The sequence below is a fragment of the Dermatophagoides pteronyssinus genome, unplaced genomic scaffold, assembly GCF_027571235.1.
Source record: "Dermatophagoides pteronyssinus isolate colony J.1.1.1.1 unplaced genomic scaffold, Derpt_VIB-CSIC_2022.12 sq0004, whole genome shotgun sequence".
NCBI classification, from domain to species: domain Eukaryota; kingdom Metazoa; phylum Arthropoda; class Arachnida; order Sarcoptiformes; family Pyroglyphidae; genus Dermatophagoides; species Dermatophagoides pteronyssinus.
The window spans coordinates 225,009-252,950 of record NW_027461528.1 but is presented as its reverse complement, the minus strand read 5'-3'; the positions used below and the strand labels follow the sequence as shown (position 1 = coordinate 252,950).

The 27,942-nt window shown below is 29.3% G+C and overlaps 9 protein-coding genes and 2 long non-coding RNA genes across 14 annotated transcripts; 4 read left to right on the top strand and 7 right to left on the bottom strand.

Moving 5' to 3' along the window:
• Positions 1-60: 60 nt before the first annotated feature.
• On the bottom strand, positions 61-3,021 carry LOC142644938 (uncharacterized). Of its 2 annotated transcripts, XR_012846154.1 has the most exons (7): positions 2,642-3,021; positions 1,655-2,567; positions 1,463-1,554; positions 1,151-1,347; positions 949-1,074; positions 777-874; positions 699-713 (listed from the first exon to the last, which is right to left on the bottom strand). It is a non-coding gene; the product is annotated as an uncharacterized LOC142644938 (long non-coding RNA). The 2 variants fall into 2 exon arrangements; XR_012846153.1 differs by having other exon boundaries at positions 61-874.
• On the top strand, positions 1,460-3,565 carry LOC113788407 (uncharacterized). The gene is made up of 4 exons (XM_027337858.2): positions 1,460-1,611; positions 1,676-1,965; positions 2,046-2,423; positions 3,016-3,565. The coding sequence occupies exons 1-4, from the start codon at positions 1,596-1,598 to the stop codon at positions 3,406-3,408; spliced, it is 1,077 nt and encodes a 358-aa protein (XP_027193659.2). The 5' UTR covers positions 1,460-1,595; the 3' UTR covers positions 3,409-3,565.
• A 701-nt stretch (positions 3,566-4,266) lies between these two features.
• LOC113788422 (uncharacterized) lies at positions 4,267-7,430 on the bottom strand. Of its 2 annotated transcripts, XM_075819779.1 has the most exons (4): positions 7,318-7,430; positions 5,403-6,009; positions 5,228-5,296; positions 4,269-5,079 (listed from the first exon to the last, which is right to left on the bottom strand). In XM_075819779.1, exons 2-4 carry the CDS (start codon positions 5,997-5,999, stop codon positions 4,537-4,539), a joined length of 1,209 nt encoding a protein of 402 aa, XP_075675894.1. In that variant the 5' UTR covers positions 6,000-6,009; positions 7,318-7,430; the 3' UTR covers positions 4,269-4,536. The 2 variants fall into 2 exon arrangements, with proteins under 2 accessions (XP_027193674.2, XP_075675894.1); XM_027337873.2 differs by lacking the exon at positions 7,318-7,430 and having other exon boundaries at positions 4,267-5,079; positions 5,403-6,182.
• Positions 5,575-6,743, top strand: LOC142644937 (uncharacterized). The gene is made up of 4 exons (XR_012846152.1): positions 5,575-5,697; positions 5,775-6,265; positions 6,335-6,402; positions 6,470-6,743. It is a non-coding gene; the product is annotated as an uncharacterized LOC142644937 (long non-coding RNA).
• A 551-nt stretch (positions 7,431-7,981) lies between the features above and the next one.
• Positions 7,982-8,540, bottom strand: RpS15 (ribosomal protein S15). The gene has a single exon (XM_027337875.2). It carries the CDS (start codon positions 8,538-8,540, stop codon positions 8,085-8,087), a length of 456 nt encoding a protein of 151 aa, XP_027193676.1. The 3' UTR covers positions 7,982-8,084.
• Positions 8,541-8,571: 31 nt separating this feature from the next.
• On the top strand, positions 8,572-10,199 carry LOC113788424 (uncharacterized). The gene has a single exon (XM_027337874.2). It carries the CDS (start codon positions 8,572-8,574, stop codon positions 9,379-9,381), a length of 810 nt encoding a protein of 269 aa, XP_027193675.2. The 3' UTR covers positions 9,382-10,199.
• Positions 9,383-12,487, bottom strand: Gp93 (heat shock protein 90 Gp93). Its single transcript, XM_027337872.2, has 3 exons — positions 12,104-12,487; positions 9,696-12,013; positions 9,383-9,631 (listed from the first exon to the last, which is right to left on the bottom strand). The coding sequence occupies exons 1-3, from the start codon at positions 12,174-12,176 to the stop codon at positions 9,578-9,580; spliced, it is 2,445 nt and encodes an 814-aa protein (XP_027193673.1). The 5' UTR covers positions 12,177-12,487; the 3' UTR covers positions 9,383-9,577.
• A 1,875-nt stretch (positions 12,488-14,362) lies between these two features.
• On the bottom strand, positions 14,363-17,442 carry LOC113788409 (uncharacterized). Of its 2 annotated transcripts, XM_075819551.1 has the most exons (3): positions 17,351-17,442; positions 15,400-17,279; positions 14,363-15,330 (listed from the first exon to the last, which is right to left on the bottom strand). In XM_075819551.1, the coding sequence occupies exons 2-3, from the start codon at positions 17,262-17,264 to the stop codon at positions 14,481-14,483; spliced, it is 2,715 nt and encodes a 904-aa protein (XP_075675666.1). In that variant the 5' UTR covers positions 17,265-17,279; positions 17,351-17,442; the 3' UTR covers positions 14,363-14,480. The 2 variants fall into 2 exon arrangements, with proteins under 2 accessions (XP_075675666.1, XP_075675665.1); XM_075819550.1 differs by lacking the exon at positions 17,351-17,442 and having other exon boundaries at positions 14,364-15,330; positions 15,400-17,343.
• Positions 17,415-20,167, bottom strand: LOC113788426 (nicastrin-like). The gene is made up of 3 exons (XM_027337876.2): positions 19,029-20,167; positions 18,540-18,956; positions 17,415-18,426 (listed from the first exon to the last, which is right to left on the bottom strand). Exons 1-3 carry the CDS (start codon positions 20,133-20,135, stop codon positions 17,470-17,472), a joined length of 2,481 nt encoding a protein of 826 aa, XP_027193677.1. The 5' UTR covers positions 20,136-20,167; the 3' UTR covers positions 17,415-17,469.
• Positions 20,168-20,378: 211 nt separating this feature from the next.
• ergic53 (lectin, mannose binding protein ergic53) lies at positions 20,379-22,694 on the top strand. The gene is made up of 3 exons (XM_027337879.2): positions 20,379-20,582; positions 20,643-21,832; positions 21,908-22,694. Exons 2-3 carry the CDS (start codon positions 20,671-20,673, stop codon positions 22,360-22,362), a joined length of 1,617 nt encoding a protein of 538 aa, XP_027193680.1. The 5' UTR covers positions 20,379-20,582; positions 20,643-20,670; the 3' UTR covers positions 22,363-22,694.
• LOC113788429 (uncharacterized) lies at positions 22,495-24,566 on the bottom strand. The gene is made up of 4 exons (XM_027337880.2): positions 24,313-24,566; positions 23,521-23,843; positions 23,025-23,455; positions 22,495-22,951 (listed from the first exon to the last, which is right to left on the bottom strand). Exons 2-4 carry the CDS (start codon positions 23,786-23,788, stop codon positions 22,691-22,693), a joined length of 960 nt encoding a protein of 319 aa, XP_027193681.1. The 5' UTR covers positions 23,789-23,843; positions 24,313-24,566; the 3' UTR covers positions 22,495-22,690.
• Positions 24,567-27,942: the final 3,376 nt, after the last annotated feature.

Here is a 27,942-nt window from a genome sequence, read left to right as displayed (position 1 = left end):
CTTTGGCTTATCAAACGAAAGAAAGAAATCAAAGATTTTCCAAAAAAAAAACATCTTTGCTTAATCTTCAATGCCAAACAAACAAACAAAAGAATCCCAAAAAAACAACAAGACAAGAATATTCCTTTTGTTTTCATCATCATCATAATGGAACATTTGGAGAATTTGTCAAAGAATTTCATTTTTTTTTGTTTTGACGTAATGTTTTTTAAAAAATCATCAAAATTATCTTTCATCACTCATAATAATCACTAATAATCCTTTTGGTATCTTTTTTTGGAATCATCAACCATCACTGTACCTTGCTTGTGTTAATACAACCTACACGTTTTATTATTACACATTCTTTTAACCCGGCACATCTATGAATTTTTATTTTTGGTTTTTTTTCGCTCTTGATTCTTCTTCTTCTTCTTCTTCATTTTCCGAATAAATAATCCTTGAATTTTTTCCCGACCAAAAACATTGATGTGTGATTTGTGTGATGTAATGGAATGGTGATGTGGATCATCCATTCATCCATCCATTCAACCAACCAACCAACCAACCAATGCATTTTCAATGGAGAGATAGAGCGAGATGCGATAAAAGAATCGTTGCAATCAAATTGGGTTTAAACGCTCCACCTTTTTTTTGATTTTTATCGGATATAAATTTTTGCTTTTGTTTTGTTTTTTTTTTTTTGATTTGGATTTAAATTGCTGGTTGGCTTGCTTGAGCAAGAAACAAAAAAAAAATTGCCGCATTATATTGCTGTCCTTTTATCCTTTTCTTACGTTTATTTTTTTTGGTTTTGGTTTTGGTTTGCATACAGCAGCAACAAAAAAAACCACAGCATCATCATCATATAAACACACAGGTGTAGTGTTTCAACCTGATAATAATGGGTGATGAAAAGAAGAATAAGAATAAGAAAAAGAAAAAAATTTTCTTGTGTTATATAAATACCCAAGTTTTTTCTTCTGATGGTTTCCGTTTTTGTTTATTCGTCATCAAATGTTTTCATTTTGGAAACAATTTTTTTTTCATTCGACAAACATTCCGAAAATAAAACAATAACAACAAGAAGAAGATCTAAATCACCAAACCAAAAATCAAATAACAAAGATTAAACAACCAAAATATCATTTCAGTCCAAAAAAAACAATACCTTTATATCAAGTTTGTCAAATCCAGATCAAAACATCATCATTATTGTCCACATATCATCGATAAAATACAATAATCCACGTTATCTGTTTTGGTTTTTTTGATTCTATTCGTCTTTATTATTCTTGATTAACACATAACACATTCTGTGAATGGTCATCCGATATTCAACAAGGTATGTAACAACTTAAATTAAATCTATTAATTAAAAAAATTATCTAAAAAAAATTAATTAATTTTATTTATAATGATTTTATAATTATATAAATACCAATCATAATTTCTCCAAACCAATTTTATAATTTTACTTTACCCAGTTTTAAAAATTCTTCCGGTTGTTTTTTTCGTTCGTTCGTTTATTGAATCAATTAGTCCGTCAATCAATCGATTATCCATTCATAAATTCTGTAATTCGTTTTGAATAAATATTTTTAAAAGAATCCAGAATGAAATTTTTAAAAAGTAAGTAAAAAAAAAAAATTGAATATTTCATTCGCAATCTTACCCATCTTTTAAATAAAAAAAGGTTTGATAACATTAATATTTTATACATTTTGCTGTTGGCTATCATACGGTATTGATCATCGTTCAATGATTATGGTCGAAACAATGGAAAATTATCAATCATTTGCTGAAGAAGTACCATATAAAAATTTAATGAAAAGATGTGAAACAATGGATAAATTTAAACGAAAAGATATATTTCAACAAAAAGTTGATATTAAAAATGATTGTAATTATACAAGATATACTGAAGATTTACGTACATTTATACAGATGTCAATGTGTTTAGTTAAAAAAGAATTACAATTAAAAGTAAGTTTTTAAAAAAATAAAAATAAAAATTTTAAAGTTTTATAATTTAATTACAATTGTTCTTGCTGGTGGGAATCAAGATGGACGATAAATCAAAACGAAATTTTGGACGTATTCGTAGTCATCATAACCATAATCATCATCATCATCATAATCGATATCGACAATTTAAACATAAATTATTACCAACAACAACAACAACAACGAGAACATTAAATAGACAAATTAATGATTATTTTGATGATGGTGGTGCAAATAAATATCGACAACAATATAATTCTAATGATAATAATGGTGGTGGTGGTGGTCAAAGTTTAGCAGAATTATATGACCAAGTTCATAATAGTGATGGACAAACAACAACAACATCATCAGCAGTATTATTCCGCAATCCAAAATATTCTTCTTCTTCTTCATTATTAAATAATTATAATCAAAATCCATATAACAAACGTTCGGTAAGTTAATGGAACAAAGAGAAAACAAAAAAAATTATTTTTATTTTTGGTTAAGATCAGAGAGAGAGAGTTATATCAGATTACCCAGATTACACAAACACCCATCATTAAGTCAAGGTCTTGTATAGAGAAACTAACAAAAATCTAAATACAGCAAAACAACAGGGCAAAGGATTTAAAAAAAAATGTAGAAAAAAAAATGTTTTTAAAGATTTTACCTTTGTTTGGCTTGATTTGGGGTTTTATCTTGTTCACGTCATTCTGAGATGAATGAGGATTTTGTGTGTGTGTGTGTGGGTGAGGTTGGAGGTGGTCGAGAGAGGGAGAAAAGGCTTATTGCGTTTGTAATGAATTTTTAACAGCAGAATAAAAAAATTCATTTTACACCTACCCCCATACATATACACACAACACAAACATCTATTGTCACACAGGTGTGTGCGTTTTGTGTGTGTTTAGGCTGTGGTGGTGTTGGGGAGGTGGGAGAGGATATGGGGTGGATTGATGTAATCGGAGAATTTGTTTTTTTTATCTAATCATTTTCTTTTTTCATTTTTTTCAATCACAACAACAACAACAAAAATCTATATAGGCACCAGCTTTATATAAAGATATTTTTCAAAACATGACACATCATTTGAATCAACTGAGTACATTCCAAGAGAATTACGCAATGGGCAAAAATCCAACCATGCAACGTTTAGATAAAATGGAACAACTGGAACAAATATTGCATGGTCTAAAAAGAGATATTCTTTTGAAATTAATAAATATTGCCAAATGCGAAAGATTCAAACATGATTGTCAATTGCTGCAGCCAAATATAACGACAACTGATGATACACAAGCATCATCAAGATTTTTGGCACGCTATAAAACAATTCTAACTCATTACATAGATGATTTGAAAAATTCTTTATCATATCTACTAAAATTAGCTGGCAGTAGTGAAACGCCGGAAGACAAGTTGGCATTATGCGGATAAAGAAATTTTTAAAAAAGGCCAAAAAATACGAACGGACGAACGATACTATCGACAAAAACATAACCACCACCAATATTATCAATTTTTTTTAAAATTTAAACTAATTTTTAATTAATAATTTTTTTAAATTTGAATAAAATTCAAATTAATCAATCAATCTCTCTATTTTGGGGACAAAATTCCTCAAAAGAATTTTTAGTCATCACACACGCACACACGCATAGACTTAACATTACTCGCCTCTATTCATTATCGCCAATTATCATCATCATCATTGTTTTTTTTTCTGTTGTCAACATTATTATTCATCATTTACATAATCATTCATTCATTCAAATGATCTTCAACATCTTATTTAATTATTGATTATTGTTATTTTTCTCAATACAAAACCAAAAAACACGCACACACTTTGCTTATTATTATTATTATTATTATTGTTTGTCAATTTTTTTTTGGTCTTGTTATAAACACTGCTTAATTATTATTATTATAATTATTATTGATTTTTTTTTTTGATTTTGATATCGAACATTTTGAAATTTATAAATTCTTTTTCGCTGTGTGAAAATTGATAATATGATGGTAAATACACACACATACACAAAATGAACATGTAAAACATTCCATACACACGAAACACAAAAAAAACAAACTAAATATGGGAGCAAAAATCTAGATCAGAATTCAAAACAACAACAACAACAAAAAAGCTACATTACCCTTCTTTTTTTTTGATCAACAAGATGATGGACGATATCGACATTTTGCATATCATTAATCTTATTTCATTATTTACATACCCAATACATTTTTTTTTGTTTTTTGGTCTGTAAACACACATACCGATCTAATGAATAAATAAAAGTTTTTTTTTCTGGAAATTGAATGATAAAAATGGTGAATGATTTTTAATGAAAATTTAAATAAAATTTGAAATAAATATTTTCCAAACAAAAAAAAACAAAAGAAAAACATTCGAATCGAACACAGGAAACAAAAATGATTCGATTCTATTTTCACTCAATAATGATCGGCGATCGGAAATAGAATCAAAATAATAATCATCAAATAATATTTACAAACATTTTTAACAAAAACAAAACAGAATTTTCAATTAATTATTTTTCAGCTAGAAAAAAATCGATGTGATTCATTACGAAAAAATTGTTCCAAATCATTGAATAATCGAACCGAATCACGCATTAATTGACATTCGAATATTGATTTTCGAGCACAAGAAAGATGTTGTCGTTCAATTGAATCGATTGGTTGCGATATTATTTGTTGAATGATTGGTTCGATCGGTACCGGTATCCGAAATAAAATGATTGCCTGATTTAGATAACATAATAGGCTACGTAGATTATTGCTAACATGGAAAAAATTTTCCTCTATTAATAAATTATTTTGCCGTAATAATTTCATTCTTGGTATCATCGATCGTCGTTGTTGATCATCATCATTATCTCTAGGATCGGATATTTTATCAGATTGTTGTTGCCGTTGTTGTTGTTGTTGTTTGATTGTAATCGTTTCTATATGATGTCGAAATAGTAAACAATTATCATTGTTTAATGAATGTTGTTTATGTTGATTCCATAATGAATAAAGATGTGCTGTTTGATTGGCCAATGTTTGATAGATTAAAATCATTGATTTCGATATATTCTATATTATATGTGTGTGGTGAGAAACAAATAATCAACAAAAGAATTAATAAGAATTGATTGCACACAGGATTTTTTTCTGTGGAAAAAAAGTGGATTCCACTTTGGACAATAAACAAACAAAAAACATTGAGGTCAAACAAACTTACATCGTATGGTGGATCAGGTATACGAAATATATTCGGTAGTTTAAGTTGTAAACAATCTTTTACCAGATTCTTTTTGGGAAGAGAAAATAAAGAAGTAATTAAGTGTTAGTAAGAGTGATGGACGAATATCGAATCGATAGTATCGTATTTACAAAAAAAAAAATCGAATACATACTTTACGTATCATATCGGTAACAATACCTTTTAAATGATTCGAACGTTCAATTATTTCTTGTAAAATATCAAAACCAATTTGATAACGACGACGACGACGACCAAGTTGAAATCGATTATCAATATTATAATCATCATCATCGTTATCCACATTTTCAATCAATTCATTTGAATGATCCATTTGATGATTAATATTGTTTGAATGAATCAGATCAATATCGGTCGATTGACATGGATGAAATAGATCGATTGGTATGATTTGAGCCAAATTTTTTACAATCATCTTTTCATTATTGGTATGTGTTGAATTTTGTAACTTATTACTAATTTTATTACTTTTATTATTATTTTTATTAATTTTTGTATAATTTAGATCAAGAATTTCATTGGCTAATTGTACAATTTTATCCACCATACGTATTAAACGATTACGTTCTTTTGATGATATTGATTTTGTTTTCGATGATTTTATCGTTGATGATTTGGATAATAATAATTCTTGTATTATTGATTCGAATGTTTCCGATAATATTGTACTGCTATTATTAATCAAGCTGCTTTTTCTGGTTTCATTGCCGAGATTATTTCTTTTTATCATGTTCGAACGTCTTGATGATTGTAACATTCGTATTGGTAATATCAAATTCATAATTATTATCAACAATAATAGTAATGATCGTATCAAAGACAATCGTAAATTTAATGATGATGATGATGATGAAGCTCTAATATTGAGCTGATAAATAAATGAATGAAATGAAATTGATGATATCAACAACATGATCAACAAGTCAAATCAAAGAATTTTAAATTGAAAAACAATTCGAATGAATGTTTTTTTACTGGGGATTATTTTCACAAAAGGTAAATGTTATTTTTGTGTTGATGCATTTAACCTGAATTTATGATGTTTTTTGTTTTTTGTTTTTTTAGGTGAATATCAACCCGGAACAAATATTGACACACACACATTAACTAAATTAACTAATCAAATCAACAAAGTTAAGTTATATTTTTATGATGATTTTGATCATAAAAATTAATTTAAATTATTAAAATATATTGTAGGGATGATACGGGTCAACATTTTTTTTTGTTGTTATTGTCGTTGTTGGTTGATTGTTTTATAACTGGTCAATGCCACCATTATCATCATCATCATCATCGTCGTCGGCATCATCATCTTCTTCATTATCACCTGTAATATTATTATTATCATTATGGTTGATCATTGTGATGTTTAATGATAAATGGTGATCATGTTTTTGTTTTTTGCTTGTTGTTTGAAGGATAATTAATCAAAAAAAAAAAAAAAAAAAAAACAGATCTATTTATCTTACAAGATATCGATGAAACAACACAACCAGTTGCGCAGTTAAAGGAAAATGTACTGAAATTATCAAAAAAAGGGTTAAAAGAAATTGATTGAAGAAAATATTTTGACAACAACAACAACAAAAGAAATGAATCGATTGAATCGGATAAACAACAACAACAACAACAAAGGTATCATTATCAAAACAAATTTGTCTACGACGACGACATTGGATTATGATGATGATGATTCGATAGCAATTTGATTATAATCACCATTATCCAAGACGAATAAAAAAATTATCATATAAATAGGCAAAAAAAGAGAAGAAAAACTAGCCATACTACATACTGTTACCTCAATTGAAGGGAAAAATTTTTCAAATTCATCAAATTGAATTTCAACAGAAAAAATTAATGATGACGCTATTTGAGAAATATACCATCCCCTTAAATCCATCCCATCTTCAATTCATTCATTCATTCACAATTCAATTCAGATATCAACGAACGCTAAAATGCAATTAACATCATCATCAATTGATCAGACCAGTCTTGTTTATTCTATATGGAAAAAAAAATTTCAAAATTGAAAAAAATACCTGTTATTATGCACCGGCCAGGTAGTAGTGGTGTGATTGGTATTTTTTTAGTGATAAAAGATGTAACCAAAGAACAACAACAACAACAAAAATTCAATCAACCAAAATATTGTTTTCAATTTTCTTTTATATCCAAAAAACAATTGAAAAAGAAACCCATAATAATGATAATTCTGATAACAGTTGATTTTTGGATGACGTTTTTTTTTATTTTTCCATTCCATCATAAACCGTTTTCAAAAAAAACATTCAAAAATCAATTGGCAATCGATAATTGAATTTTCTTTAGAGTTAGTTTTTTTCTCATATCATATAATCATTCATTTAAAGAAAATTTCAAGGATTTCTTTTTTTGCCATCCTGTTTGTGTGTGTGTTTGTTTAATATATTTGAATATTAAACGAAAAAAGACAATGAAAAAAGGAATACAATTGATGAAATATTTTGTTTGATTGATTGATTTATGATCTTGTTGGCAATGGCTTTGGTGATGGTGTTGACCAAAAATCAAAATAAAGATTGCACATCTTTTGGGTCAATAATTTCGGGAATTTTTTTTTATTGACCATATTTCATAACCGAAAGCATTTCATATGACTATGATGATGTAAACATTGGGAAAAAAAAATTCAAAAAAGGAAAAACCCAATTGAAATGAAATGAATTCTTTGTGTGAATCAGAATTTCTTTTATTTATTCATTTTTCAAAGAGAAAAAACAACGAAAATCTGATTTACATCATTGGTTGGTCAAAAAACAAAAAAAATCTATTTTAATGGTATAAAACGTGATGAATGTGTAGCACCGATACCAGGACGACCATGTTTAACTGGTTTATAGGTGACAGAAAATTCACCCAAATAATGTCCAATCATTTCGGGTTTAATTTCAACCTGGTTGAATACTTTTCCATTATAAACACCAACAACTGATCCAACCATTTCGGGTAAAATGATCATATCACGTAAATGTGTTTTAACCACTTCAGGTTTTTCCATTGCTGCAGCTTCTTTTTTAGCTTTTTGTAATTTAGCCAATAATGCCATCGGTTTACGTTTCATTCCACGTGATAATTTACGTCTAGCACGTGCCGGGAATAATTCCATTAAATCTTTATTGGATTTATCCAATAATTGTTCAAGATCCACACCACGATATGAATATTTTTTGAATGTCCTTTTTTTCGGTACTTGAGCAGCAGCAGCAGCAGTTTCTTCTTCCATGTTTTTTTCGGGTTTTGGCCGGTGAAAATCGATGAAATTTTACGAAAAAAAATTCAAAATTGAAACACGAAAAATCAAAATTTCAAAACACAAAAAAAAACACAAACACACGCGAGTCAAAGGAGGAAAAGGGAAATCGAATACGCGAAAACAGGCTAACGTGTGCGAAATGTGTTTGGCGCAGACTCGAAACATCAAATCAAATGTCCTGTTCATCAATGACAGTACCAATGTTGTGATACAACAAGCACGTGTGGATTTAAGAATAAATTCGGGAAAAATATTTCGAAATTTACAGAAAAAAATGACACAAAAACCTGATGTTATGGAAGATGATAAAAATGATGACTGTGAAGAATTTATATTGATACGTGTACCGAAAACAATCGATCCATCTACATTGAATGGAACGAAAATCTATCTGAATCGAAATGATGATCGTCCGAATGAAATACGATCATCATCATCATCAGGTGATGACCAAACTTATGGATATAATTTTACTGCTATCAACAACAACAATCAATTAGCATTTTATTCAATGAATAAAATTCAACCAGAAATATTGGATAAAAACAATGTTTATCGTTTAGATCGAAATACTCGTCTAAAAGGTTGCCTGAATTTTTATCAACAACCATCACCATTATCATCGATCGAAACGAATGAATCCGAATTACAACCACTTGAATCGGAATGTCCAAATGATCCAGTGGATAAAATTATTCATCGAAATAAACGAAAATTCCTGACAGATCAAAATCCGATCATCAAATCTAATACCATTGTCGAAGACGAACAACCAAAACTTCGTACGAAGAAAAAATCCAAAACAAAATGAATGAAAAGAAAAAAATTTATATTTATTTACAAATAGCCACGAAGAAAAAATTTTTTGACAAATAAATGTTGTAAATATTAATTTGAAATTACATATTTTTAATATATTAAAAATAATTGGAAAAAAATGAAATGTTCAGCCGGAAAGGAAGAGAGATTGCAGTTATGTGTGTGTTTGGTGGGTTTGAGAGTTTTTTTTACAATTCATCGTGGTCATCATTCAACGAATCTTCATCTTTGGTATTGTTATCCTATATGCAGCAGGAATGGAAATTATTAAAAAAATTAAATATTTTTTCCAATTAAATAACTTACCGAATCATCTTGTTGTTTATCAGCTGAATTATCATCATTAAAACCACCATCATCATCATCATCGTCATCTTCGACTTGAGCATTTTCATCGACACCCAATGTTTTACGTAATAATGTTTCGACACGTTGTGCAAATGATGTTGTATCACCTAATTGATAACCAGATCTTAATGTAGCTGTTTCATAAATCAACATGGCCATATTTTTAGCAACCAGATCTTCTTTATCTTCTTCAACACGACGTAATAATTCACGTATCAATGGATGACGTGGATTCAGTTCCATTGTTTTCTTTTGCGATAAATAATAATCACGCATTGTATCTTGTGATTTGGAATGTGCATTCGATAATGCTAAACGTTCCATATTACCAGTCCAACCAAATTGTGATGCAACTAATGCACATGGTGATTCATGTAAACGTTGTGATACAACAACTTTTGATACTTTTTCCGTTAATAAATCTTGAAACCATTTTTTTAATGGTTCAAATTCTTTATCTAATTGTTCTTGTTTTTCTTTTGTACGTTCAGATTGTGATGAAAGATCTAAACCATCTTTAGCTACATTTTGAAATTTTTTACCTTCATATTCGGGTAATGCTGATATAGCATATTCATCAACAGCATCGGTTAAATACAGAACTTCAAAACCTTTTTTCAATAAACGTTCAACAAATGGTGATCGTGATACTTCATCCAATGATGTACCGGCAATATAATAAATATGTTCTTGTTTTTCTTTCATACGTTTAACATAATCTGATAATGGTATCATTTTATCCATTGAATTTGATGAAAGGAAACGTAATAATTTTGCTAAACGTGCACGATTAGCACTATCTTCAATAATACCCAATTTTATATTGGTACTATATTCACGCCAAAATACTTCATAATCAGCTTCGGATATTTTTTTCAACATATCCAATACTTTTCGTACTAATTTTTTTCGAATAACTTTCAATAATTTATGTTGTTGTAATGTTTCACGTGATACATTCAATGGTAAATCATCACTATCGACTAGACCACGAATAAAATTCAAATAATTTGGCATCATATCGGTAAAATCATCGGTAATGAATACACGACGTACATATAATTTTATATTATCCGTACGTGTACCATAACGATTTAATGAATCAGATGGATTAACTTTCGGTACATATAACAACGAACGGAATGTAACTTCACCTTCGGCAATAAAATGTGTTTTAGCCAATGGATCTTGTGTATCACGTGTTAATGATTTATAAAATTCATTATATTCTTCATCAGTTATATCGGCCGGATTACGTGTCCAAATCGGTTTCGATGTATTAATCAATTCCCATTCCCAAATGGTTTTTTCAATTTTTTTCGTTTTTGGTTTCTTTTCCGAATCATCTTTAACATCTTCTACTTTTGCATCTTCATCATCATCACCGGTTTTTGGTTTTGATTCTTCTTCAGTTGTTGTTGATTCTTCAATCGGTTCTTCCGTAGTTTCAATACGACTTGCCCAAAGATAGATTTTAAAATTAATAAATTGACTATATTTTCGAATCAAATTTCGTAGAGTATCTTGTTCAAGATAATCTTTAGCTTCTTCTTTCAATACCAATGTAACACATGTACCACGTTTTAATGTAGGACCACGTGGATCTTCAACGATAGTAAACGAAGAACCATCTGATTCCCAAATATGTTGCACTGGGTCATCATTCGATTTGGATGTTACAATAACTTTATCGGCAATCAAAAATGCCGAATAAAAACCAACACCAAATTGACCGATTAAATCATTCATTTCACGTACATCTTTAGTTTCGGATAATTTTTTCAAAAAATCAGCCGTACCAGATTTAGCAATAGTACCAAGATTAGTAATCATTTCATCTTTAGTCATACCAATACCAGTATCAGTTATATGTAATAATTTATTATCTTTATCTGCTTTAATACGAATAGATAATTCATCAGTAGCAGCCAATACTTCTTTATCCGTAAGTGATAATAATCGGATTTTATCCAATGCATCCGATGCATTTGAAATCAATTCACGAAGGAATATTTCCTTATTTCTATACAATGAATTGATGATCAATTTCATCATACGATTAACTTCGGCTTGAAATTGAAATTTTTCCGCTTTTTCACGTAGTTCTTTCATTTGTGCAACACTTAGACCATCCAATTTGATTGCCTCTTCTTCACGTTTCACTACTTCATCATCGGTTTTCGAACCATCATGATGTGCACCAAAATCCTGATCAACAGTGGCTGCCGAATCCAAATTCAATTCATCATCAAGAATATCTTCACATTTGGCTAGTTCTAAAAAAAACCAACAGAAAAAACAAATGCAGAAAACAAAATGATTATCTTGCCTATTTATATTTTTAAAAAAAGGCAAAAAAAACTTACGAAAAGAAGCCAAAATAATGAATGCCGAAATAAAAATGGCAAAAGTCAAATTACAGCGATTAGCTGATGACATTATTCTCAATTGAAAATGTCAATATCAATTTCTGAAAAAAAATTTTCGATATAAATTCAGAACAAAATTTGGTTGATTGATTTTTCGGATTTTTGAAAATTTAGAAACAACAAATTAATGACACCAAAAAAACAACAGAAAAATTAAAAATTAACTTTTTCAATCGATCATCAATTTATATAGTTCGGGAGTTTTTTTTTGCAAATCGAATAATTTGTAAATTGTCAAATAATCAAAGCACACGTCAGCCTTATGATTTTTTTGATTTTGAAAAATCAACAACAAAACAAAAATGACGAGAATATTCGAATGAAATGAAATGATCGAACGAGTGAGAGGGCAGCAGTCATAATATAATGGACAACAACACGCTATACCGACTTGACAAACAAACACAAAAAAAATACCGACTTGGCGAAATATGATTGGCTAATCAAATAAAATTTCTATTACGATTGCGCAGCCAAAAATACAAATGCTCCCATCTAGTGTGGAATTTTTTGAAATTTTTTTGAAATTTTAAATTTTTCAAAAAAATTTTGGATCAAATGAAGAATTTCCCCAGTAAAAATACTCAACTGTTTTTATTTTATGTGATTGATTGAAGTTTCGTGTGTTATTAGAGAAATAAGTTGTTCAAGTTTTTCTTGCAAGACAAAATAAGTTTTTATTTATTAAATTCTATATTTAAAATAGTTTGTTTCACAAATTGTGTAAAAAGCATAGTTCTCCTGATACCGCGATCTCTCCACATAAATTCATCAAGATAATTTTCTAAGTAAATTCTGCAAACTTCTTTCATAATTTTCTTATGTCGATTCCAATAAGACTCGATCGTCTGAGAGTATGTACCCCATTATCCGGATTTACAAATGGTTTACGATCCGATGATCAAAACCAATCCCCCTTCAATTCTACGATAAGCACGCCATGCGTCAGTATGTAATAATATGGAACCTGGTTTTACAACATTTTTGATTATTGATAAAAAAAGGGTAACTTCATCCCTTTTTTTGTACGATTTTCATGAAACCTAATGCAGGTTTCGTTGAAGTATCAACTATAGTCCGAAGACCCACACTTGTTCGTTTGGGTTTGAACGCCCTTTATTATATTTTCGTTTGTGGTTAAAGCACGATTCATCAATTTTCACAATAAGTGCACTTTATTTCGTTATAAATCATATTTTGTTTCATAAAAAAAACTCAATGATTGAAAACCACAATGGAAAATTCAATGGATCAGCGTCCTTAAATTTAAAATCTTCAGTTTTGTAAATTTTCGTTGTTGCAACCTTATTATTTGTTGTTTCTTCACTAGATTCTTTTCCAACAGAGGGTTTTGCCGTTGAAAATTTTTTGCACCAAAAAGCATATTTTTTAGTCACTTCCTGTATTTTTTCTTGCTTCAAATCGTCATCAGAAAGGCCATTAATCATGATATAGTCGTTTAATTTAAGTAAATTGGTCGAATGAATCGTTCAATTCTTTTTCCTTTCTCGTGATGAGTTCAGATCCAAAAAACTGTTTATTATAGAGGTCTCTTGTCCAAAAATCAAATCAAATAGAGAAAACTTTGTTTCTAAATTACGTATATAATTATTTCTTTTATTAAATATTTCTCGAGGCTCTTCTTGTTCGGAAAATTCCATTTCTGGCTCGCCAAATATTAAAATTAGAATTAACACAAAAATAACAAATAAAAATCAAAACTTTAATAAAAATTAAATATAAACTTTGGTAAATAAACAATAGTAAACACAACGGTAGGACAATTAAAACTGGTTAGCTATAAGTGTAGCCAACACGACTTTATTTATACTCTTAATAACAATTAATCATTTTCAATTATATTATAAGTTCTATATATAGAACTTTTGTTAGTTTGTTAAGCTCAACATTCAACATTAAAACTTGGTTAATATTTCATTTATATTTATGTAAAACCAATATATTGTTAAAAACAAATCTAATTTATGAATTCTAATTCATAATAAATAATAATATTCGCGAATAACAATTACTCCCATTTATATACAAATAATTTTTTCACCAAAAATTAAGCTTGCAATTTCTATAGCAATTTATGAAAAAAAACTCAATTAAAGAATTTCCCCAGCAATTTCCCTCAATTGAAGAATTTTCCCTGCAATTTTTATTTTGGGGAGATTGTTCAATTGATTCAAAATTTTACCCGCTTCATTTTTTTTTGGTGTCAAAGTTTATTTGTTTAATTAAAAATCAGTCTCTCATACAAACAAACAACAACAACAAAATTTACAACAAAAAACAAAAAAAACAAAATCTAATTAACGCCCATAGATGATGATGTAGATAAAGATTTTCGTTGTTTTGTTTTATCAATATTATCATTATTATGATCACCAGCTATAGTAGTAGTTATTGTAGTATTATCTTTTGTTGTTGTTGTTGTTGTAATTGAAACAATATTTTCAAAATTAACATCAGTCAAATAATATGGTTGAAAATTTTGAAAATTTGTTCCCAATATTTGTCGTAGATTTTTTTCAATCATTTCTTCTTCCTTTTTTTTCAATAGTTGCTGCTGCTGTTGTTGATGTTTGAATGTTACGATTCCAGCATCATCATCATCATCATCATCATTATCATCATTTGTCTTAAGTTCATCATCATCATCGTGTTGTTTCTGTTGTTGTTCTTCATTCGTTTTCATTATGATACGTATAATTGGATTACCATAAAATGGTGAATGTCGTTGTTGTTTATAATGTTCACCACCACCACCAATAATACCACCAATAGAACGATCATGATCATCATCAAATGATGATGATGATTGTTGTTGTTGTTGTTGTTGCAATTGTTGTAGTTGTTGTTTTTGTTGTTGTTGTTGTTGAAAATTTGGATTACGAAATGAATGATATAAATCATTTATAATAGCACGATCATTTTCACATAATTTTTCAAGTGTTTCATAGAAAATTTTTTTCGTATAACATCTAGAAGAAGATGATGATGATGATGATAATTCATTTGCATTCATCTTTTTTTCACCATCATTCTTATTATTATCATTATTATTATTGTTGTCATCAACATTAGTATCAGGATTACGATAATAATCGCTAAGATCAATATCATCAATATCCAATTTTTGATTACGACCAAGTAGACTTTTTTTTGTTTGTGGGAGATAATCAGTCATTATTAATAAATAAATACATTATGTTTAAAAAACTTACAACAAAAGTAATTCTTTACTTGGTCGAACAAAATCATTATGATTTTGATTAACAAAACCAATATAACGATATAGATAGCTATTATTACCATCTAATCCATCGAAACCTAATTCATCCGGTCGAGCTTGTGGTTTATACACCATCTGTATTCGTGGTGATGTTTGTTGTTGTTGATCTTTATGATTATCAGAAGACAAAGATTCTTCTGGCTGTTGTTGTTGTTGTTGCTGCTGTGGTTGCTGTTCAGAATTTGTTATAAATGTAAATATTCGTCCTTTTTGTCCACGAAATACATTCGAAAATGGTATTTCAAAATCATCCAATTCAATTCTTTCCGAATGACGATTATTATTATTATGTTGATGTTGTTGATGATGGTGATTATTATGATGATGATGATTGTGATGTTTATAACCATGTTGATGATGATGATTAAATCGATCCGAACTTTGTTCATCATCATCATCATCATATTCATCATCGTCATCATCAATATCATCATCATCATCATCATTTTCGGTTGTTTCACTTGTTACCATAGTTGTTGTTGTTGTTGTTTCCGATTTTTCTGGCATCATCATCATTATTTCCTGTTGTTGTTGTTGTTGTTGTTGTTCATCATTTTCTCTCTCTACCGCCATCATCGAATCATTCTTTTTATCATTATCATTCGTATTGTTTGAAACAGCAACAACAGGCATAACACCAATCATATTTTTATCGAATATAATTTCAACAGCTTCATATTTTTTAACATTAACACATGTACTTGGTTCAATAATTGGATTCTGTATTATTGATTGATCGATTAATGTTTGTAAATGAAATAATTCTTCATTCTGTGATCGTTGTTGTATTATTGGTGCTGCTGATGTCGCTGCCACTGATGCTGTTGATGCGGATTGTTGATTGACAACATTCGATAATTTTGTTGCCATCGTTGTCGTCGGCGTGTTTAACATTCGATTATCATTACCATTCATAATTGTTCGTCGTCTATTAACAGAAGCAGCGGCCGCAGCAGCAGCAGCCGCTTGTAATTCTTTTCGTTGACATGTACGACATTTATTTTTACATTCAATATGACCATTTATATAATGATATTCACATTGATTACAATGATCATTATTATTATTATTATTATCATCAATATCGACCATATTTGATGATGTTATTATTGATGTTTTTCCATTTACAATAACGTTATTATTATTATTCTTAATAATACCATTATTCTGATGTCTTCGTTTTTTATTATTAATAATATTACTGTTGTTGTTGTTGTTGTTGTTATTGTTGTTGTTGTTATTATTATTATTTGTAAATACAATATGATTTGGATAAAATTTTCCATTTTTATATGATCCATTGTTGTTGTTGTTGTTGTTGTTGTTGTTATTGTTACGATTATTATTGTTATTATTGTGATTATTATTGATTGTTAATCGATTTCTTGTTGTTGTTGTAGATGTTGTTGTTGTTGTTGTTGTTGTTGTTGAATTGTTTGAATGTTGTGGTTGATGATGATGATTACGTGGTAAATGTAATGATATTTGATTTAAAATTTTTTCCACCAATTCTATTGATTGTTGACTTTCATTCGTTGTTGTTGTTTTATTATTCGGAATATCTTTCGTTGTTGTTTGATTATTTATAGTAGCGGCTGATGCTGCTGCTCTTGCATAAGTTATATTCGATGAATTCCTTGCATATGATGATGATGATGTTGATCGAGGATTATTATGACGATCACCAATATCGGTTGGTGTCGGTAAAAGAGGAACCGAAGATGGCGGCGGTGGTGGCAGTTGCGGCGATGGTGGATGATCAATTATCGTCGAAGTAGATTTATTAAATCGATTCATTTTTGTTTTGAAATTCTAGAAGAAAAAGAAGAAAAAATATTCACCCAAAAAACATTTACCAAAGAAAAAAAAAGAAAAATTCTAACCAAAACATTCGATAATTGTAACGATTTTTATAATAATAATAATAATTTTTTAATAATTCGATAATTTAATTTTATAATTTTTTATTCTAAAATTATTATTAGTAGTTGTAGTTGTAATATTATTCATCATCATCATCATGATTATTATGTAAATTCATTAATTTTTGAATATGATGTTTTTCACATTTTACCGATGACATTGTTGATGATAATGTTCGAAATTCGTTCGATTTATTTGTAACGGTGGCGGTGGTGGTGGTGGTGTTGTCAGTGCTGCCACCAACGACAGTAGTGATGTAACTTCTTCCATCATTGTTCGATTGTTGTTGTTGATTAAAAAAATATTCCGAATTTTCTTCAATCAATTTGATCAGCCAAATTGAAAATGATGTAAACAATGAACCCAAAAAAAAGCTTAATATTTTTAACCAAAATGATTGTTCAAAAAATATCCGTATAACTGGACGATAAGCAAAATTTTTATGATAATTACTTTCAGTCCATGTTGAAAAATCAACACTTGTTGTCATCATTAAATGATTCATTTGTTGTCTTAACATTTCTTGATCATCAGCTAATAATAATAAACCTTTACCAATATATTCAGCATATGTTGATTCAGTTACTTCCATAACTGTTTGTGATAATAAACATTGACTATAACGATAATCATTTGAATGATAATCACCATCAAAATATGTTTGATTATATCCTAATGGTATAACGGTAAAACCATTTTCATCCATTATTGTTGATGAAATTGATGAACAATTTTTTAATCGTGAATTTGCATAAAATAATATTATCTGTAATGAACGTCTGACATCAATATTGAATTGTATTCGTTGTTTAATATGTGTGGAACGTGTTTCAATCGTATTCATCATCATATCGGTTTCACGTTGTATTGGTGCAGTAAATTCATATTGTACATCAAATAATTTTAAATTTGAATCAAACAGATCACAAATTGATGATAATCCAATTAAACAATCAACAAGTTGATGTATAAGATTTCTATCCGTTTTCAATTGATATTTGGAATATTCTTGTTCGGCTAATATTTCGAATAAAAACTGTGTGTGTAAGTAAAAAAAATGTAAGTAATTATAATTCACTTGTAATTGTAATTATCACTTTTACTAAATATGTTTAATTATTTTAGGATTATTAACACTTTATTACTTACATTAACAACTAAATCCGAAATTTTCGTTAAACGTTCGACTATAATATCCAAATTATAATAATGACCTGAATCAAATAAACTATGAAAATATGGATTACGTATTTCTGAACCATAACCGGCCAACAGTAGGGCATCAATTTCTGTATCATAACGACGAAATTGTTTTGCTGTTGATGATGATGGTAATGGTCGATTATTAGCCATTAGAAATTTATTTCGTTTACAAAATTTTAAAAATTTTTCCGCTATCGTTGGTTCATTATTATCATTCATTGAATCATCTGAATGTATCCAATATTGTTGACCTGATTGTTGTTGTTGACTATCACCAATCAATTGATTCAATTCGATTACCTGTTTGATTGATTTCAGTTTAATTTTTGATGTTAATATTGAACCATATGCACTTGGATCATCCTATAGAAGATGTGTGTGTTTGGAAAAAAAATAATCAGAATCAAAAATACAGAAAATCAAATCGATATTTACCATAAAATTATTATAAAAAATCCATGAATTTGAACCAATATGACCAAATGATTCACCATCAAAAAATGCGTAAAGTATATTTTTAATCTGATTACCAGTACGATTTGTTTGTAAAAGATGTTGATTTTTATTCAATGTTGATATGATTGCAATCATAACAATGAATGCTGAATAAACTGAATCAGCACCCGGTGAATAAGAATCAAACATTGTAAATGAATCTAATCTTGCTGTTAATAATAATATTGAACGATTTTCATATATAGATTGATTTTCATAAACTGGAAACAAACTTGCAAGAAGATTACGTGCACGTATTAATTTACAATATGAACTTTCAACCATATCCATTGCATTTTGACTACGTTTTAAACAACGTTGTGAATTTATTGTACCATACATAAAACTTAATAATTGTAAACGACAATTTGATTTTTGTTGACATTTTTGAAATTCTTTAATAGCTGTTTTATTTCTGACGAAAAAAAATGGAAATGGCCATGATATTTTGGAATAATTTTCATATGGATTTGGTTCAGGTATTTCAGGTGAACATTTTTGTTCATCATCATTATCATTATTAGTATGAGTTTTATTTCCATAATGTTTTTTCAATTGTATACCATAACCAATATTTGGACAATGTGATTCTTGTGAATATGATCTATATGATGATGATGAATTCATTGATGATTGATCACTAATTTCAATCAAAATAACACCGGTTATCCATTTAATTAATTGATAACGATATTGTCGTAATTTATCGATTGAATAAAAATCCTGTATGTTTATAATTAAAATCAATGGACCATATTTTTTATATCGTTCAATTAACACTTTTGTTTCCATATCCAAATGATTGAATATCTGATATGGATGGCCATTATTACCGTCTTGTTTGGATGAACAACCAGTACTATGCGTCAGATTAAAACGTCTTATACAAAATGATATATCCGATTTGGTTGATTCAAATCGATTATAAATTAATTGATCAATTGATTTTCCTTTAAAACGATTAAATAATAATGAATCGACTGATGATGTAGTAGTGATGATCAATAACAATAATATTTTACCGGTAAATATTATGCATAAATTCATTATTTTTTTTTACAAAAAAAAAATTTGCATAATAGAAAATTAATTTTGGTAAAAATTTTCAACTTTATTTCGATTTTTTTTCTCATTCAAAACAAAGAAAAAAAAATTCAAATTAAATTAAAATTTTTCAAACAAAAAAATTAACTTTTTAAAAACATTTTTTCATCCATAGATGGCGCTCAAGCTGTTTATACATGTGTCAAACCAATCATTTTGTGACGTGTATATCGATTGTGATTGTGTTGACTGTCTGACTGATTGAACATCCATGTCACACACACACACGATACGATATATTCCAATTTGGATTGTTTAAAGCCGGCTTATATATATTGATCATCGATCGATCAATAATAGATTGATCGTTGCTCAATCAATCCAATTCGATTCACTTTTTCTATATGTAAAACGTGTCACCAAAATTTTTTAAAACAGCTGACTTATCATGTGAGTAATCAGTTCGATTTTTTCTGAATTTTCGATTGATTTTCTTTTTCTATTTTCCAGTCATTTTGTTCGATTTGAAAGCAAAAAAATGTATAAAATATCTATCTATACCGTTTTATTATTATTGTTTATGGTTGTCCAACAATTAGAATCAAATTATCAAGACGCAAATATACCACAACATCGTCGTTTTGAATATAAATATTCATTTAAAGGACCATATCTTGCACAAAAAGATGGTACAGTACCATTTTGGGAATATAGTGGTAATGCTATTGCATCGGAAGAATTAGTACGTATTACACCATCATTACATTCAAAAAAAGGACAATTATGGTCAAAATCATTGACAACATTTGATTGGTGGGAAGTTGATCTAATATTTCGTGTTACCGGCAAAGGACGTATTGGTGCTGATGGTTTAGCATTTTGGTATACCGATCGGAAATATCCTGAAGGTCCTGTATTCGGTTCTTCGGATCATTGGAATGGTTTGGCTATATTTTTCGATTCATTCGATAATGATGGTAAAGGAAATAATCCATATGTAATGGCTATGTTGAATGATGGTACGAAAACATATGATCATAATTCGGATGGTATTAGTCAACAACTGCAAGGTTGTTTACGTGATTTTCGTAATAAACCATATCCTGTACGAGCAAAAATTGAATATTATCGTAATGTATTAAGTGTTATGATACATAGTGGTAATACAAATAATGATGATGATTATGAATTATGTTTTCGTGTGGAAAATGTTTTCTTACCACAATATGGTCATTTTGGTATTACGGCTGCTACCGGTGGTTTAGCTGATGATCATGATGTATTGAAATTTCTTACATATAGTATAGATGCAAAACCTGCTAATAATGCACAACAACAACCGGGACAACAAGGACCAGGTCTTTCAGAAGCAGATAAACAACGTTTTAATAAAGAATATGAAATATATAAAGAAAAATTAGAACGACAACGTGAAGAATATTTGAAAGCACACCCGGATGAAGCAAGAAAACTGGAATTAGAATCCGAAAAAGCTGTTGATGCTGATTTTGATTTTTCCGTAAAAGAATTACGACAAATTTTTGATGGCCAAAGTGAAGTTTATGAACATGTTAAATTGATGAGTAGGAAATTGGATGAAATTATTGGTCGACAAGAAAGAGCTTTATCGATGATATCGAATTTACATTCGATTGGTGGTGGTGCTATTCCACAACAAACCGGTGGTGGTGTTCCACAAAGTAAGTTGTTTCCCTCTGTAATTTAATTAATTCAAATTTGATTTTTCTCAACCAAAAAAAAAAAAAAAAAAAAAGTTCCTGCCAATTTACCTATATCACGTCCAGAAGTAGAAACATTACTTGGTGTACAACGTGAATTGATACAAAATTCAAGGGAGATAAAAGTTCTTGTACAACATACTCAACAACAACAACAACAACATGGTCAGGTTCCAGTTCAACATCAACAAGCTGTTGGATCACAAGATTCAGGTAATCAACAGCTTGCCCTGTTACAACAATTATTGAATGAAGTACGTGAAAATATGAATGTTGTTCGGCGAGAATTTGGTACATTAACAACAAGATTGGCTTCAATTGGTGGCGGTGGTCATGCATCACCGCAACAACAACAACAAACGCAATCAGCACAACAAAGTTGTATTTCAACATTTAGTTTTATAAGTTTTCTTTCAATTCATTTATTAATGATATTTGGTGCTTTATATTATTTTTCCGGTCGTGATCAACAATCGAAAAAATTTTATTAAGAAAAACCAAATCAAACCAAAAAAAAAAAAAAAAATCAATCGATCTAAATGATGAAGATCGTCGTCGTCGAATGTAAAATGTGTGTTTTTTTTTGATATTTTTTATCCAAAAATAAAATAAAGGGTTACGAATTCTTTACACAAATTAGTTATTTATTTATTTTTATTCAAATTAAATTATGTGCGTTCATTTTGTTTGAAAATGTTTGTTTTTTTGAGTATGGTCATTGAGTGTTATTGTTGTATTCGTCAATAATAATGATTATAAAAATGGTAAAGAGAAGCGAATGAGATAAGTCAAGTGAAGTGATGTATAGTCGTGATAATTTCAACCAATTGTAACTGTAACTTGTTCTTGTGGGCTTGATGGATCTTGTTCACCATTATTCGATGTTTTATATGATTCCATTGTTGTTTCATTACTGTTAATTTTATTATATTTAACACCATCTTTAAATACTGTTGATAATGGACGGCCACTATTTGTTATTATTGGTAATGGATGATAGGATTTTGGATCGGATTGTCGTACCAATGCTATGCTTGTTAATATTGGATCCAAAAATGTTCGTACCAAACAGGACCAAATCTAATTTGAGGGAAACAAAAACATTAAATATCCAATACAAATCACAAAGATTTTTAAAAAATAAAACACTTACACGATGAATAAAGAAAAACATAATGTCCATAACACGAAAACCCGGTGTAACGATCCATACCGATATCAATGAAAGCAAAGCAAATACTAAAGCCCATATGAATGCCAATGGTAATGAAATGATTGCCATCAATATACGATACAACCAAAAACGTACAAATTGAAATAGACCAAATGATAATTGATAAGCCGAATCGAATCCTTGTGTTGCATCCGGTTCACCAATAACATCTTCAAAACTAACATTAACATGATCATTAATTGAACGTTCATCACGATCCAATAGATTAAGGCCAACAGTAAATTGATTCAAATGATTATTGAAATTACATGAACGACCACCACCGATACCCGAACATGTACCATTAGTACCTTTAGCTGAATCCATTGCAGCTTGTTTTTCAGCTTTTTGTTGTTTTTTCTTTTCTTTTTCTATATCAAATCGGGAATTTTTGGATTGAAATTTTCAATCATCATTTTCAATTAAACAAACTTACCTTCTTCTTTTTGTTTTTGTTTTTCCAATTTTAATTGTTTTTTACGTTCTTCTTCTTCCAATTTTTTCTGTCGTTTACGTTCTTTTTCTTCTTCTTTTTTCTTTTTAGCTGCTGCTGAATCGGCTGTATCATTATCATTGGTTGGTTTTTGTTCATCCGAATCATCAGATTTTTCTTTCAGTTCAATTTTTTCTTTATGAATTTCATCATCCAATAATGGTAAAACTGATTCATTTAGATTTGATTTTGAACCACTTTTATTTTCCATCTTTTTTTCTTCTTTTCAAACTTTAAATATGAACCACGTGAACGAAACACAAACTCTAATTTTTCAAAAGAAAACCAAAAAAAAATGACAAACTTTTAAAACTCGAAAAACAAAATGAACGAAGAATAACACGCGAGTTCGATTCGATTCGATCTGAGTGCTTGATTCGAGAGGAAAAAAAAACGACCGTTACACAAATAAGCTTGCTTGGCAATTGTGTTGGGGACAAATTTTTTTTTTTTTTTTTTGTTCAGCCGAGGAAAAAAAACCAACCAAAGGTCCCTTCTTCTCTATGTACCACTACTAAACGATGACAATCATCATCATCAAGGGGGATGACAATTAGGAATTTTTTTTTCTCACCAAATTGAACAAAGCTCTCCAGAAATAACCAAAAAAAAAAAAAAAAACCACAACATTCATTTAACACACACACACTTTTGGTGGATCTTTTTGTCGTCGTTAGACCATAGAGATTTTTGTCGATAAAAGCTCAGACCAAAAAAATGATACACGAAACTTACCTTTGCTTGATCAAATGATGATTTTCAAATCAATCGATTTGGACGGAAGGATGCTGATGATGAGCGCGAAATTTGAAAAAAAATTACAGCAGCAACCAGTGTTTTTTCTTTGGTTCGTTGATTGATTCGAACAAACAAACAAAAAAATTCGTGGTTTTTCGAACGAAAAAAACGAAACTTTCAAAAAAAAAAATTGAAATCAAATGAAAGAAAACTTGTTCAACGATGGCTGTCAGCAACACAAACAAAAAAAAAAAAAAAAAAAAATACCAAGATCGTTTTCTTGACGAACAAAGATGATATGGCTGATTTTTGGTTGCAACTTTTTGTTCAAACGAATAAATCTTGTTCGCAATGTGCGCTGCTGCCAGCAAAGAACCGAATTTTTTTTTTTTTTTTTTGAAAGACCCTCCCACTTTTCTTCACTTTTGTTGTTCATTAGTCGAATGGGAGGAGTCAGAGACAGATTTCGAAAAAAAAGCAAGCTGCGCAAGTTATTTAGATGTGTGAGATAAGGTTCGGCAACTTTTTAAAAGCAATCACAAACGCGCGCAACAAGCCTGATCATCTTTTTCTCCCTTTTTGTTGTTGTCCATTTAAATCTCATTATAAAACCATTGTGTAGTGGACGTTGTTGTTGTTGTTGAGAGGTGGGGTTCTTCTGTTTTTTCAAAAAAAAAAAAAAAAATTCAAAAATAATAATGACCGAACCGCGCCCAAACTGCGGAATATATATATTTTTTTTTCTGGGGTAACAACATCAGATCATTCAGGGGAAAATCTTATTTCAAAGTTGGATTTCGTTTTTCTTCTTCTTCGGTTCTCTTGGCGCCAAATAAAGTTTTTGGCTTTCGAAATCGATCGATTTAAATAAGAAAAAATTCAATTGATCGATCAATCGATCGATCGATCGAATGGGATTATAAAATGTAAAAATATTTTTCATATCTGATATGACTTTTGAATGTTTTTCTTTTTTTCCCCCCTACATTTATCTGATAAACTGGATCACAGAAAAAAAACATATAATATATCTTTTCAGATGAAATGAAATCACGAATAGATCATCATCATTATCATCAGGATAATGATGGCTAATGTATAATGACCAATCTTTTTTTTCCAAATGATGATCTCTATGTTAATGTTTTTGTTCTATTTTTTGGTTTCATCATCGTTACATTATCCATTTTTGATTATCTGATTCAACAATCATATTGTACAGATGTTTTGGGTTCCATTATGGTTATGGTGATGATGGTCAGACCCAAAAATCAAATTAAACATAATGATTAGTTAGTGGTGGTGATAATCATCATTATCAATAAGTAAACAACAGACATCTGTGTGTTTTTGCAAATGAAACAAACAAACAGACAGCAAAACAAAATCTATTTTGGAAAATAGTTTTTTTTGTTGATAAAATTAACCAACCACCAAGACCATTTGATGACATTTTCATTTTGTTTTTGGCTTTTTGGTGATCATTCAACATTCAAACTAAAACAAAACCAAAACAAAATGAAAAAAAATCATTAAACTTTATAGTGGGAATCCTATCATCAGCCACTATGTTTTTTTCTTCTATTTAATTTGAAAAAGATAATTACCAGGTTTTTCTAATGGATCCACACGAAACAAAGCAAAACATGTTTTTTTTGTCAACACAATTCAATTGTGTATGTGTGAATCCAAATCTATTTCATTTCATCATTTCATCAATGATGATGATGATTCTTTTGAAATTTAAATTCAGTGTGTGTTTCCAATGGTAACCACACTGAATAAAAGACAGACAGGGAGAGAGAGAATGAGAAAAGAGATTCAGGTTCTGGTTCATTTCACCAACAGTGGTCTTTTTAAATAATAAGAAAGGGAAGAGGGAGAGTTTTTTAAATCATCAGCAACCAGGTAACTTTGCCAATCCTCATCATCATTATTGGCCAGGTGGATGATGATGATGATATTCTCATTCGGATGAATGATTCTAAATGGGGAGAAGAAAAAAGAATTTTTTTTATAAAAATCGAGACTCAATTCAAGGCGTAACATCACATCATCAGCATTCAAACATTCACCAAACACGCGTATTGTGTCAATGAACTTTTGGGCATTTTCAATGTTTTTTTTCTGTTGAAAAAATTAATTAGATTTTTTTTTATTACCTGAAAAAGAAATCTCAATTAGTCACCTGAATATATAAGATTCGATCGATGATGATCATAACTTAATCCAGACACCTACTAACCTAAGAACGAAAAAAAAATTTATCAAATGTCGTCATCATGTTTTTGAAAACAAACAAGCCAAAACAGCAAACATGGAAGAAATATTTCTGCAAAAATTGACTTGAGATTTGCACTTGCACTTGTCTAATCTTGTATCGTTCGTTTTCACTGTGTTTGTTTGTTTGATGATCATATCGATGGCCATGATATGATCATGGTCAAAACACATTCCTGAAACATTTTACCATATGGAACTAATTTTTTCAGTCTTGTCTTGTATCTCAAGACACTGTTTGACTAAAATCATCATCATTTGGTCATCGTCGTTATTATCTTCTTTTTTTTTCCATTTGAGGGTCATAAATTTTTGTCATTTTTTTTGACTGGCTGACTGACTGGCTGGGTAGCTGGATGACACAAATGAATTTTTGACTTTTTGGACTTTGTTGATAGTCAAGACATTTTTTTTTTTTTTTTTGATAAGTAAACAATCTTTGAGGGGGAAACGAAAAACAAAAAAATAGCCGGCAAAAACATAAATCTTGAATTTCACGGAAAAAAATTTTCGATACAATTTTTTCTCATCATCAAACGAATCGATTTTTTTCACTTTTCCAAACCACCCACCCACACACAATTCATGGATATTAAATTTTCTTTTCTTTTAAAGAAAATCTTCAATCAAATTGTCATCATCATCATCTTACATCAACCAGAAATAAAGAGAGGGGGGAAACCGAACAAAACAAAACAAGAAAAAAACAATCAACATTTTCAATATATGACATGTTCGTTTTGGTTTGGTTGGTGTTTTTTTTTCTTGTATTTTGGATGTTTGGATATGGATGACATGATGATGATGTTATCATCCATTATTATCCATCATTTTGGACAACAAAAACAACAACAACAACAGAAAAAAAATGTTTATCCAAAAAAAATCTACTACCAGAAATCGGAGGAACAACCGATCAAAGATGGAAGACAACAAAACGAAATAAAAATCTGGCAAATTTTCTTTGAATTTTTTAAAGTTTTTTTTTGTTGAAAAACTTTAAAAATTGAAAGCTAAATTTAGCATCATCATCATTATCATTGTTATTGTTGTTTTGTTGTTGTCAACTATTTTTATGGCTATTATCATTTGATTTTTCTTTCAATACTGATGATAAAATCGAAACACACACACACGTGTCTGGCTTGGATCATTTAACGAAAATGTAATATTTCGATATAAATCAAGATTTTTGACACCGAAACAAATAGCCATTTGATAGCAGTGTAATGATGATGATGATAATCTCCATTATCTTCCCCCAGGATTGATTTTCTCTTCGCTTTTCTTCTTCAATTGAAATTTAATTGTTGCTTGTTGATCGAAAATAATAATAAAGCGAGACTT

Bases quoted from the DNA above. Each gene is read 5' to 3' on its own strand.
- LOC113788407 (XM_027337858.2), top strand. The intron at 1,966-2,045 runs GTAAGTTTTTAA...GTGGGAATCAAG, and splicing joins AAAAAGAATTACAATTAAAA to ATGGACGATAAATCAAAACG. The intron at 2,424-3,015 runs GTAAGTTAATGG...AAATCTATATAG, and splicing joins ATCCATATAACAAACGTTCG to GCACCAGCTTTATATAAAGA.
- LOC113788422 (XM_027337873.2), bottom strand. From the start codon at position 6,182: ATGTTGTTGATATCATCAATTTCATTTCATTCATTTATTTATCAGCTC. The intron at 5,297-5,402 runs GTATGTATTCGA...CTTCCCAAAAAG, and splicing joins TTACCGATATGATACGTAAA to AATCTGGTAAAAGATTGTTT. The intron at 5,080-5,227 runs GTAAGTTTGTTT...CATATAATATAG, and splicing joins TACCTGATCCACCATACGAT to AATATATCGAAATCAATGAT.
- RpS15 (XM_027337875.2), bottom strand. From the start codon at position 8,540: ATGGAAGAAGAAACTGCTGCTGCTGCTGCTCAAGTACCGAAAAAAAGG.
- LOC113788424 (XM_027337874.2), top strand. From the start codon at position 8,572: ATGAAATTTTACGAAAAAAAATTCAAAATTGAAACACGAAAAATCAAA.
- Gp93 (XM_027337872.2), bottom strand. From the start codon at position 12,176: ATGTCATCAGCTAATCGCTGTAATTTGACTTTTGCCATTTTTATTTCG. The intron at 12,014-12,103 runs GTAAGTTTTTTT...GGTTTTTTTTAG, and splicing joins CATTATTTTGGCTTCTTTTC to AACTAGCCAAATGTGAAGAT. The intron at 9,632-9,695 runs GTAAGTTATTTA...TGCTGCATATAG, and splicing joins ATAAACAACAAGATGATTCG to GATAACAATACCAAAGATGA.
- LOC113788409 (XM_075819551.1), bottom strand. From the start codon at position 17,264: ATGAATCGATTTAATAAATCTACTTCGACGATAATTGATCATCCACCA. The intron at 15,331-15,399 runs GTAAGTTTTTTA...AACAAAAAAAAG, and splicing joins AGTAAAGAATTACTTTTGTT to TCTACTTGGTCGTAATCAAA.
- LOC113788426 (XM_027337876.2), bottom strand. From the start codon at position 20,135: ATGAATTTATGCATAATATTTACCGGTAAAATATTATTGTTATTGATC. The intron at 18,957-19,028 runs GTAAATATCGAT...CATCTTCTATAG, and splicing joins TTTTTTATAATAATTTTATG to GATGATCCAAGTGCATATGG. The intron at 18,427-18,539 runs GTAAGTAATAAA...TTACACACACAG, and splicing joins TTTCGGATTTAGTTGTTAAT to TTTTTATTCGAAATATTAGC.
- ergic53 (XM_027337879.2), top strand. From the start codon at position 20,671: ATGTATAAAATATCTATCTATACCGTTTTATTATTATTGTTTATGGTT. The intron at 21,833-21,907 runs GTAAGTTGTTTC...AAAAAAAAAAAG, and splicing joins CGGTGGTGGTGTTCCACAAA to TTCCTGCCAATTTACCTATA.
- LOC113788429 (XM_027337880.2), bottom strand. From the start codon at position 23,788: ATGGAAAATAAAAGTGGTTCAAAATCAAATCTAAATGAATCAGTTTTA. The intron at 23,456-23,520 runs GTAAGTTTGTTT...GATTTGATATAG, and splicing joins ACAAAAACAAAAAGAAGAAG to AAAAAGAAAAGAAAAAACAA. The intron at 22,952-23,024 runs GTAAGTGTTTTA...CCCTCAAATTAG, and splicing joins TGTTTTTCTTTATTCATCGT to ATTTGGTCCTGTTTGGTACG.